Raw genomic sequence first — 12651 nt, 5'->3', positions numbered from 1 at the left:
CTCTTGGGGAAGCAGTTGGGGAGAAGACGGATATATTAGAATTGCTAGAACTAAATAAAGTGGATAGCCAGGTGTTTGTGGTATCTATGAAGAACCTGTTGTTCCTAATTTTAAAAAATGATTATTTTTTTTAATGGAATTTTATATTTATTTTATTCATGTTTTATTTAAAAAAAAAATATTTTTTAGTTTTTATTATAAATAAAGCTGATTTATATATATATATATTTTAATATTTTTTTTGCTAATTTGTATATAAATTTATTTTATAAATATTGAATAATATCTAATTCAATTTATATTTAATAAAACAAATTATTTTTTAAGTTATTTATTAATAAAAAATAAAATTTATATATTTCTTTTAATTATATAAAATAATCACTATTATTTAAATCATATTATATTATCTAATATATTAAAATATTAATATTAAATTAATTTATTTAATAAAAATTATAAATAGAAAATAAATTTGATATAAAAAATTAATTAATAAATATGTAATACTTTTTTTATATTCCACTTTATTTGAATCAAAATAATAGCAATTAGAAAGCATTTAAGATATTCGGTAATTCAGTTATCTATATTACTGGTTAATATTAATTTTTTGTATTTTCTTTAATTTTTTTAAAAAAATTAATTAATATAAAAATGTCTTAATTTTTTTTTTATTAAGTTTTAATAAAAAAAATCAGAGAAATTAGTAAAAATAATATGAATAAATAATATTTTAATGATAATAGAGAATAAGCCAAAATATTATTTGATACCTGAAGTACCCATTTATGGGTTCTAACAAAAGATTGCATATAAAAATTTCCTTTATGTCATAATGCGATTTATTTTAATTATAAAATAACAAAACTGCAAAATATGACAGAAGTAAATAAAAAAAATCTAATATGCAAAAGGTTAATATTATGGATTTATAGTTTAGGATAGGATATTTTTCAAGAAAATTCTATAAAAAAAAAAATTATTGTTTGCTTATGTGGATAAAGATTTAGATCGAATTTGTCTTCTGAAATTTTTAAAATTTTACTTATTTACTTTTTATGAAATTAGATAAGATAGGTCTAATTTTTTAGGCTTTTATTTAGATGGAAAAAAAAAAAATGAGTTAGCTGTAAAAGAGCTTTTAATAGATAGTGGAACTTCCGTTATTTTGTTAAATGAAAATCTATATAAGTATTTATAAAAAATTATATAATGAATTTTTGCGAAATTTTAGGGGAGAATCTATCTTGTCTGTGCATGTAATTTTTAAATATAGACTTTCCTGATCTTGAAATTCATATATAAACAGAGATTATTAGTATTAAAAATGAGTAGTATATTTAAAAATATATTGAGGGCAAGTGTGGGGACGTATCCGTTTATAGTTTTAAGTGATATATTTTTGAATTGAAATATAGGGTATTTACATTATTATTGGGAATAATCTCTTAATCTTTTATTTTATTTTTGCTTTGTAGGATAGAGTGTTTTTTGGTTATTTTAATTAAGTATTTTTAGGAATAGTAAATATATAATTATGAATATGATTATGGGATATAGTAGGTATTAATGACTAATTCATAAAATAAATATATTATTTAAAAAAGCTTTTAGATAGATAATGAGGGTAATAATTAAAATATATGATTTTTTTGTTTTATTTATAGTGTTTTTAATTTATTTTAATTCAAAATAATGAATAAATTTTTAAAATCAATTATATACAGATTAATATAAATTAAGTTCATAATTTTTTTTATACTTTTAAAATCATTATTTAATAATCTAAAATAAATAATTATTAATTTATTATTTTATATTAAATATCATTTATTTAATATAACATATTAAAAAACAAAAATTAATTTAATTGTTAAAAATTTAATAATATATTTTGAAGTTAATTATTAATATATTAGTTATTAATTTTAGTATAAAATTTAGTTAAAAACTATATTTTTATAAACAATAAATATTTATAAAAAAATAGAAATGTAAAATTTATAAGGAAATAAATAAAATTATGAAAATTAATTATAAATCGATGTTTAAAATTTAAATGATAGTATTATAAATATTTAATTTAGTAATTCTTTTGAACAAAATAATTAAACGTAAAAATGTAAAGTTAAATGCTTAAAAGTCTTTAAAGTAAATTCGAAAACTTTCTATTTGATTAACTTGAAATGTAAAATGTTGGGACACCGAAAGATTAATAAGCTGATAATAATACTGTAATAATAAATTTTAAACAAATATATAAAAAAATTTAATGATTAAAAAAGATGAAAATGCTTAACATTTTAGAATATAATAATATGTTATAATTTAAAAAATAAGAAGAACAAATACTTAACTTAAAAATTGAATTAGATTAATAAAAATAAAATAATAATTAATTTAAAATAAAAATTTAAGAATTAATAAAAAGTAAAAGTTTATATTTTATAATATAAATAATTTTAACTTAAAAAAATATATACAAACAAAGACTTTAAAAAAAATATAGATTAGAATATTATAAAAATATAAGAAAATTAATTATTATATTAATAAATAAATAATGTAAAAAATAAATTAAAAAAATTATCATAATATAATAAAAAAAGTAAGCGAATGAATTATATAAAATAAATGAAGAATAAGATGATTATGAAGAAATAAAATAATAATAATAATAATAATAATAATAATAATAATAATAGAATAATAATAATAAGAATAATAAGAATAATAAGAATAATAAGAATAATAAGAATAATAAGATTAATAAGAATAATAAGAATAATAAAAATAATAAGAATAATAAGAATAATAAAAATAATAATAAGAAAATTAATAATTAGAATAATAATAATAATTAGAATAATTTTAATAATTTTTTTTTTCAAATTAAAATGAGTTTTAATGTTAAACTTGTTAGCATTAATTCATTTAATCAGATCATTATACTTTTTAATAAGATAATTTAAAATTAAAATTTAATGATAAATCATATTAATAAAATTTAGAAAACGAATTATATTTATAGATAAATATTAATAATAATTTAAAGAAAGTGAATAATGAAAATGAATATTAAATTTAACAGTTAAAAAATGAAAATAATAAAATTAAACAAATAAATAAATAAAAATTTACAGATAATAAAATTTTAATTAATCACACATAAAAATTATAAGTTTAATTTTTATTATAAATATATATTTATATATTTCTTTTTATATAAAAAGAGTTAAATATAAAGTTAACTTAATCATGTGCATAATATAATTTCATAAAATAGTCTATATTACGAATAAAAAGATTAAAATTTAGAATGTGAAGCTAATTATTAACATTTGTCGTTTTAAATTTAGTAGAATAAATTATAGTTATGTGTTTCTTAGAATGAAATACATAAATTATAAGAATAACTTGATAATAGAAAAAAATAAAATGAATAATAAAAATAATAAATATAATTTTTGTAAAATAGTATTTAAGAATTGAAATAATAATAAATAATGTAAATTTTATTTATTTATATATTTTTTAAGCTTTTTAACTTATTAATATTAGAAAATCTCAAGAAAAAGATTTTAAAAATACTTAATTTTAAACAAACTCTTTTAATTAGCAAGCTATTAAAAAAATATCAATTATAAAATCATTAAATGTAAAAATATATATATTAATAATTATTGTATATACAATTTCATAACAATAAGTTAGGTAAATGACAAATGATGTAAAAGATAAAAAAAATAAAATAATTAAAATTGAATTTTTATATTATTTTTAAATATTTATTTAACAAAGAATAATATTAATATATATATACATATACATAAAGTAAAATAAATTTTAGTTTATTTTAGAAATATAAATGTAAAATTATTATAAATTTAAATTTTATATTTAATTTTTTATTTTTTCATTTTTTAATTATTAATTATTATTATAATAAACGCATTTAACTTTAGCTTTTAAATTTTTTTGAACTATCATATTCTTAGTTATATTATTTTTATCTATTTTAAAAAAAAATATTTTTAATAGGAGTACGCTTTCCTTAAGAAAATTTATGCATTTTTTAATCAAAATTTTCTATTTTTTATTCAAGTTATAATAGGGTTTGTTAAATTTAAATATCATTTATTTCTTATTAAGAATTTTATTATTTTAATTTATAGTCTATAGTTTAAAACTCAGGAGATTATTCATATAATCTAAATATAAAATTATTCGTATTATTATCAATGTAATTATGCCTATTTAATTATTTAGGGGTAAAAAGTTTATCGTTTCTTAATTCATTTTAGATCTAATGATCTTAGATAATTTTATCAATATTAAATTTTAAATTGCTTTGACTAGGAGCAATACAAAATTATTATTCTTATATATTATAATTATTTAAGGAAACATTTCTATTACTTTAATAATTATTTAATATTGTTTAGTTAATATTTTTATTAAAATCATTAAGTAAAACTTTTTCATTATTAGATAATATTTAATTAATATTATTATTATTATTACAAATATTAATATTATTTTATTTTATATTATTTTAACTATTATTATTTGGAGTATTAAAAATTTGATCATTATTATGTTTATATATATAAGAATATTTATTTTTTATAGGATCATTATTTTAAATAATTTTATTTTTTTATTTTTCTTAATTTTAATTTAATTTTTACTATTATTAATATTTGTTATTTTATTAATATTTTAATTTTTTAAATAATTCATCTATGTTTTTTTTATAATTCTCTTCTATAACAGGATAATTAATTTTTATTTCTTTAAGTACATTTTATGAAAAAATTTATTATTAAATTTTTTTATTTTCATTTGAAAAATTTGAATTATATATAATATCATTTTTTTATATATTTTTATCAATAATATCATTAATATTAAAATTAGTATTATTATTAATATTATTATTATTATTATTATTATTATTATTATTTATATTACTTATAATAATACTATTATTATTACTATTATTTTTACTTTTTTATTACTATCATTTATATTACTTATAATATTACTATTATTTTAATTTTTAATATAACTATTGTTTATACTATTACTATTATTATTACTATATTTATTACTATCGTTATTGTTTATATTATCTTTATTACTATTGTCATTATTTCTTTTGTTATATTTGTTATTTCTTTTATTATTCATCTATCTTTAATTATAAAATTTTTATTCTTTTGAAGTATTTAGACAACTTTTTTAATAAGAATAAGTTTTTTAAGGTTATAAGTTTTTTTTTTTTTATATTTTCTTATACATTATTATTTGGATGTTTGTTTTTATAAAAATTACTCGTTGAATTATTTTAGCTATTAGATTTTTTATCTGTAGAAGAGCTAAAGGTTATTAATTTTATAGAATTAAAATTATGTTTATTATCTGGAGGGGATGTTGATTTAATTTAAGTTATTTTTTTTTATTTGTTGGCGTATTATCTATATTTTCTTTATAATTTTATAGTATTATTTAAGGATTGAAACTCTATTTTTCTATATTATTAATTTCTTATGAATTGTTTTTTATTTCTTGAATATAATTTTATATTTATTATGAAGAAAATCTCTCATTTTCGTTCATATATAACATTTTAGATATAATAAAGGCCAGAGTATTTGAATATTTATTTTAAATATTTTCTAATGTTTTTATAATTTATTATTTATTTAAAATAAAGTAATCAAAATCGTAAATTTATTTAATGTCAATTAAATTTGTCATTTACAAAGCTACTATCCCTAATGAAAAAACATCACTTTTATCCACATTTATATTATTTTATTTTTTATATCTATGTTTTAACTAACAAAAAAGCTCAGGACATAAATAGCAATATTAGCTTTCTCCTAAAATTTATTTCGTATATGCATTTTACCCTTTATTTAAAAATTTCGAGTCCGCAAGCATATATTTTTATTTATTTTGAATACTAATGATAGTATCGGCTTGAATAAATTCATGAGTTTATTAATTACATTTTAAAAAATTTAATGCTTATGAAATTTAATCTATCATGTTTATTATTTGCTCTTAGTTGAATTTTTTTTTTCGTTTAAGTGATCTTATATTGTCTTTTCATAATATTCATATAACATGTAGACTTTGAAATATTAGTTACAATAGTCACTTTATTGGATTTAATATATGTTTAGTAGTTAAACTAAATTCGTGTGTTTTATTAGTTTTTGTTTTTAGGGATAAATTATAAATTAGTCATATTCTGATTTTGTTGACATTAAACGTGATTGAAGTATATAATAGGGATTTGTAACTGATTCTTTTTGTTGAAGGAGTTGAGATTCACCAAATAGGTTATTTTCTATTTTTTTTATGAAATAACATTCCTTATGGATGTTAAATGATGTTTGCTCTAATTAATCACCTAATATCATGTTATGAGATAATGTTGTACCCATTTTTTTTTCTATGATTTTATTATTATTTTTAATAATATTAACGTTATTCTTTTTATTTATATATTTTATTTTTAACAAAATATTTATAATTATTTAATATAAATATATTTTTAATTTGCTTTTAATTTCTTAATAATAAACTGTGAAAAAATAGTTTATTTTACATAGTATTATTTTTATAATAAAATTAAAATTACTTTTTATTATTTTTAACTTTTTTTAATTATAGATTTTTATGAATTTAGAACCTATTTTTTTTAAAATCTATTGTGCACAAAAAAAAAATATTATATAAAATAAATTACTAATTTTCAAAAAATAATAAATGTATATTATATTAAGAATAGAATCTTATTTTTTCTTTTAGGAATTCCTTATTTATTTATTTTTAAAATTAGATATTAAAAATTATTTATTTAAAAAAAAAATTATTTCAAAAAAACACAAAAATAACTATATGGCAGATCAAAAATACAAAGTATAACTTTTAGTATATGACATATCCGGTGGATTAGCTAAAGTATTTTCCCCAATGTTACTATAAAAGCAAATTGACGGCATATGGCACACAGGAGTTGTAGTGTACGGAAAAGAATATTATTTCGGCGGTGGAATATGCTCTTCCCTTCCAAAGCAAACCCCATATGGAATTCCTGTAAACCAAATAGATATGGACGAAACAGAAATTCCTGAGGAAGTTTTTACAGAATTTTTGAGAGATATATCGGAAAGATTCACTATCGAAAAATATTGTCTTTTTAAAAATAATTGCAATAATTTTAGTGATGAATGTTTGTAATTTTTAACTGGTAAAAGCCTTCCTGAATATATAATTGGATTACCTGAGGAAATATTGAATACTCCTATGGGTTAAATGCTTAAGCCAATGATTGATAATATGTAATAAAATATTATTAATTAAAGTGGATAAACTTAAGTCTTTCCTTAAGTTTTTGAAGGAAATCATAATTCTTAGTAAATTTTCCCACCACAAAATGACTAGAGTTAAAGCTAAGCAAAAAACGATAATAATAATTAAAATATACATATTAATTAAAATATACCTAATAATTAAAATGCTTAATAGATAGCTAATGCTCTTAACTAAATATTTAAGTAAGATTAAAACTAATAGCAAAATTAATAATAGTAATAATAATAATAATAATAAAATTTGGATATGAAAAAGGTTAAAGAAATTAATGATTTTATGGAATTCATTTCAGAAACTGAAGGATAATAAGCTGTTGTTATTGATTTTTATGCAGATTGGTGTGGACCTTGTAAAGTTATTAAACCTATATTTATTTAATATAGTGAAGAATATCCAAAGGTTAAGTTCTTATCTGTAAATACGGAAAAAATAAAGATATTGCAAGCTAGTTTGGAATTTAGGCATTACCCACTTTTGTTAGCTTACATGAAGGCTAGATTTTTAGTATTTGGAAAGGAGCTAATTAAGTTAATTTGAAATAAAATTTGGATAATATTAATTAAAAAGTTTAATGATATTTTTTTTTTTATCTTATATTTAATTTTTTTATATATATGAAAATAATTTTATGTTCTTATTTAATAACAATAGTTGAAAAAATAAACATTTTTGTTTTATTTAAAATTTATATGATATATAATATAAATAATAATTATTTTTATTAATTTTGATTATTGTATTTTTTTTATTTTTTAAAATTCATAAATAATTTAATTATTATAAAAGCTAAATAAACACAATATTAAACTTTATATAATGATTTAATATTTATTAAATTATAAATTTTAAATTTCAATATTAATAATTTAATTTATTATATTATGTTAATTTAATATTAATATATATTATTTTTTTATTAATATTAATTTATGATATATTGAATTTATTTATATTCTTTTTATTATTTTAGGTTTTTGTAATATGTAATAATATGAGAAAATTTTCAAATTAATGAAATTAGATTAAATTAATAAAATAATGTAGTAAATTACAATATTTTATAAAAAATCTAAAATAAAAAGAAAATAATATAAATTATATAAAGTAAATAAAAAGCAATTATATATAAAATAAATTTATTATTAAATTTATATTGATATAATTTATATTAAATAAAATAAAAAAATGAACGATACTAATTTAATTGATTTTTATAATTAAATTTAAAAATACTTTTCTCTACTTTAAAACTAAGAGTATATATAGTTAAAAGACTTTTATTTGAAAATTGGAGATGATTTTTGTGTTATTGATGAAAGTGAAGTTTTTTATGAAATAAAAACATAATATAATGATTTTTTTTAATCTAACATATGTAATAATACATATATATATTTTGCTTTTCTAAATAGAATATATATATATATATAGGGAAATTAATTTTTATTAAAGAAGGTATTATATAACCATCTTTTGAGCAGGATACACATAATTTGATATTAATATTAAGTTGTAAAAATATTTAATTGGAAAATACAGATTTATTTTGTCCATGTGCATCTTTTATAATTTTTAATGAAAGAACATTTAGATAAAATAATGATTTAAAAAAATTAATATTAATAATTAAAAAAAATAAACTCCAAGTAAATATTATTAATTAAAAATAATTATACTTTACCATATTATATAGTAAAACTTGATAAATAATTAATAATAAATATAAGATTTTTATAAAATTTTAGGCTAAAATTTTTAAGAAAAAGAAAAATATGTATAAAATATGAAAAAAAATATATATATATATTTTTTTAAGGAAGTTAATTAACAAGATTTGTTAGATTAAAATTAAAATTTAGATAAAAATTTAGATTAAATTTACGATTAACATAGTCAATTTTTATAAAAAACAGTTAAAAAATTACAGCATAATTAATTTTTAGATAAATAGTAAAATACGAAAACCGAATAATAAAAATAAAGTATAAAATTAGAAGAATATTAATAAGAAATAGAAAATTGTGATGAATAAAATTAAATATTAAATAAATTTATTCATATATATAAAAATTTATCTAAATGTAAATTGATTTTTTTATTATTATAATTTTTTTTTTTTAAAAAAAAAAAAAAAAACATTTGATAGTTTTTTTATAAAATAATAATTAAAAATAGAAGAATTATTAGATTTTATAAAAAATTCGAATATAATAAATGAAGTTAATTGGCCATCTATAAGAAAATATATACTTTCAGATAGTTTTAAAAATAAGAACTAGAAAAAATAATATAATTAAAAGATTATAAATAAAATTATAAATAAATATAGTTGAATGTTTTATTATTTTAGTAGTTTAAATATATCTAATATAATTAAAAAAAAGCAATAAATTTTAATTTTTTCTATTATATTAATTATATTTATAAGTATATTATACAATTTTAAATATATAAAAAAAGAGCTAATATTATATATTTTAATTTAAAAACAACAAATATAAAGATTAATAACATACAAAAAAATGTCATTTTTTAGAAAATTTTATTCAAATAAAAGTCTAAAAATATAAAAAATTATTTATTTTAAGTTTTTTTTATTTAAAAAGGACTTTTATTTGCATCTATAACAGGTTTTCTTTTATATCCTTAATTAAATTCAAGATTTGATGTTTATTATTAGGAAACTTAATTTAATTAAAAAGTAAATTAAAGGTGTGAAGAAATTAAAAAAGGATTTTTTTAACCAACTCTTTATTTGGGTTATGGTTGGTTATAAGTTATATTTGGATTTCGTTCTAAATTTAAACACGATATTATTAATTATAATAAAGAATATATAGATCTTGGTGATTACGGGGAGTTAGCAATTGGTAATTATAAAAAATTAAATTATAAATATATAAATATATTTAAAAAAAAAGATTATGCATAATTAGAAGATAATTTTTTAATTCCTTATTTTAATAAAAAAAACATTAAAATTATTTAATTGTTATATTTTTAGGAACTACAGCTTCAAGAGATGAACCATACATAGTGTATTTCATTTTATTAATTAAATTAAAATGTATTAATTAAATATTTACATATAAAAAGAAATATGACAGCCGAAGCATTAAAATAAGGATATGATGTTATTTTATATAATGATAGATTATATAATAATTATGAAGCAAAAGGCCGTATATTTCCTGATAAAGGATATTATTGTATGATAAAGGATTTAAATAAAGTAATGGAACACCTGAAATAAAATTCGAGAATTGTAATTTCTATGCAATAGGGCATTCTTTTGGAGCGAATATAATGGTAAAATATTTGGGTTAATATAAAGAAGATAATCCCTTTAAAGCGGCTGTTTCTGTAGGAAACCCTTTCGATATATAAAAGGCAAATAATCTAATTAAGTCCCTTTGTGATTATTATTTGGTTACAAGTAGATAAAAAATAATTAAAATTAGAGAAAAATTATTTCTAGATCGCCCACTTCATTTCAGCAATATTAATTAATATTAATTTAGAAGATGCTTTAGAGGCTAAAACTTCAAAGGAATTCGATAAACTGTTTTAAATTAAATTACATGGAATGAAGACGGTTAATGAATATTATGAATTTCTAGGTTGTGTAGATGATTTAAAGAATGTTAAAATTCCTATACTGTGTATTAATTCAAGAGACGATCCTATTTTGCATTATTCAACTATTCCTTATTATATTACTAAAGTTAATTAAAATGTTATCTTTTTAATTACTAAAACAAGTTTTTTTTTAGCTCTTTTTTAATTTTTTTTTTTTAATAAATAAAAGGACATGTGGGATGGTTTGAAGGATTATTAAATCCAAGAAGATGGTATATAAAACCTACACTGTAGTTTTTAAATTTTGCTACTGAGATTAATAATAATAATTGAGTTTTTTTTTTACTTTTTTATTTTATATATTTAAAAGATTTGTATAATATATATATAAATAAATATTTATAAAAAAAATATAATTTATTAATTTAATTATATATATTAAAATATAAAATAAATAATAAGTTATTTATAGAGTATATATATATTAATTTTATTAATAAAAATTAATATATATATATATTTTTTTTACTTCTTATAAAAAATATATAAGTATTTAAAATAAATCTTTTTTTAAAAACGATTTCTATAATTTATTTTTTAAAATTTAATAAAAATTTTAATTTAAAAATGTTTTTTAATTATATTGTACATTTTATTTTTATTATTTCAATTCAATATATTAAAAAAATAAAAAATATAACTTTTATCAAAAAAGATTTTATTAAAATAAAAAGAAAAAAGACTTTAATAAATTATAAAAAAAGATATACTGAAAATGGGAAACGATATATCTAATATATAAAATGTAGAAAGTTAATTATAAGCTATGAAAAAATATTCTTGTTTTTCACCTGGACAAGTTTAAATAATAAAGTAAAAAAAAATATTTAAAAAATATAAATAAATAAAATAATAGATAAAAATTTGATTTAATTGCTGATGAAGATCTAACAATAAACAAAAAGTAATTTACAAGTTTAATGAAGGTATCAGAGGAAGAAGCAAATCGTGTAAAATATAATATAAATTAAATAAAAAAAATAAAAAAAAATAGATATTTGAATTTTTCGATTAAGATTAAAGTGGAAAAGTAGATTCAGATGAATTTATATGCGGATTAGCTTTACTATCATAAAGCGATTTAAAAGTATTATATATATAAATATATAAATATATAAATATATAATTAATATTTAAATATAATATATATTTTAAATAAATTAAAATATAAATATATTTATTTATTTATTTTAATTATTTTATAAATAATTAATAATATAATTATATATTCTTTATAAATATAATTATTTATTTTATATTTTTATTTATTAAAAAGACAAAAGCTTAATTAATATTTAATTTATATGATTTCGATAATAATTAAACCATTACTTTTAATGAGTTGGTAATATTAATAAAGACTACTTTAACTTCTTTAAACACTATGAGTTCTAAACCAGAAGTATCGATATAAGAAGCAGAGGCTTTAACTAATTAAATAATAAATAAATATGATACAAATAATGATAAGTCTATCTCATTGCATGAATTTTAATCTTTTATTTCTAAAGATCTTGATATTCTTAAATTATTATTAAGCTATGGACTTATTTCTAAAGAAGATTTAAGACCTGATTATGGAGGAAATACTGATGTACCTGAAACTGATTCTGATTT

General features: G+C 15.5%; 4 protein-coding genes across 4 annotated transcripts in view, besides 13 other annotated features; all 4 read left to right on the top strand. All coding sequences in view use genetic code 6, as the record gives it.

Annotated features, from left to right (window-relative positions):
- The window catches only part of IMG5_103490 (hypothetical protein), a gene marked incomplete at its 5' end in the record, with an annotated part of 2297 nt that extends 2103 nt beyond the window's left edge, over window positions 1-194 (top strand). The window contains one exon of the mRNA XM_004035143.1: window positions 72-194. Coding sequence (XP_004035191.1) covers window positions 72-121 — 50 coding nt within the window. The remainder of the gene's footprint in view (window positions 1-71) is intronic.
- A 2182-nt stretch (window positions 195-2376) lies between these two features.
- Window positions 2377-2444: a microsatellite.
- A 218-nt stretch (window positions 2445-2662) lies between these two features.
- Window positions 2663-2864: a microsatellite.
- Window positions 2663-2873: a microsatellite.
- Window positions 2839-2883: a microsatellite.
- A 1757-nt stretch (window positions 2884-4640) lies between these two features.
- Window positions 4641-4737: a microsatellite.
- Window positions 4738-4906: 169 nt separating this feature from the next.
- Window positions 4907-4976: a microsatellite.
- Window positions 4919-5008: a microsatellite.
- Window positions 4924-5120: a microsatellite.
- A 1798-nt stretch (window positions 5121-6918) lies between these two features.
- On the top strand, window positions 6919-7932 carry IMG5_103480 (thioredoxin family protein, putative; the record flags this gene model as incomplete). The annotated part of the gene is made up of 2 exons (XM_004035142.1): window positions 6919-7361; window positions 7779-7932. 2 exons carry the CDS (start codon window positions 6919-6921, stop codon window positions 7930-7932), a joined length of 597 nt encoding a protein of 198 aa, XP_004035190.1.
- Window positions 7491-7539: a microsatellite.
- Window positions 7603-7632: a microsatellite.
- Window positions 7933-8257: 325 nt separating the features above from the next.
- Window positions 8258-8304: a microsatellite.
- Window positions 8262-8349: a microsatellite.
- A 2320-nt stretch (window positions 8350-10669) lies between these two features.
- Window positions 10670-11307, top strand: IMG5_103470 (hypothetical protein; the record flags this gene model as incomplete). Its single annotated transcript, XM_004035141.1, has 2 exons — window positions 10670-11156; window positions 11204-11307. 2 exons carry the CDS (start codon window positions 10670-10672, stop codon window positions 11305-11307), a joined length of 591 nt encoding a protein of 196 aa, XP_004035189.1.
- Window positions 11308-12028: 721 nt separating this feature from the next.
- Window positions 12029-12651, top strand: part of IMG5_103460 (hypothetical protein) — a gene marked incomplete at its 3' end in the record, with an annotated part of 4291 nt that continues 3668 nt past the window's right edge. The window contains exons 1-2 of the mRNA XM_004035140.1: window positions 12029-12121; window positions 12311-12651. The exon at window positions 12311-12651 is cut by the window's right edge and continues 188 nt beyond it. Of these exons, the coding sequence (XP_004035188.1) occupies window positions 12419-12651 (233 nt within the window). The 5' untranslated portion in view covers window positions 12029-12121; window positions 12311-12418. The remainder of the gene's footprint in view (window positions 12122-12310) is intronic.
- Window positions 12129-12211: a microsatellite.

Source organism: Ichthyophthirius multifiliis (genome assembly GCF_000220395.1).
Source record: "Ichthyophthirius multifiliis unplaced genomic scaffold scaff_1120509250860, whole genome shotgun sequence".
Classification (NCBI taxonomy): Eukaryota; Ciliophora; class Oligohymenophorea; order Hymenostomatida; genus Ichthyophthirius; species Ichthyophthirius multifiliis.
This window is presented reverse-complemented; position numbering and strand designations above follow the sequence as displayed.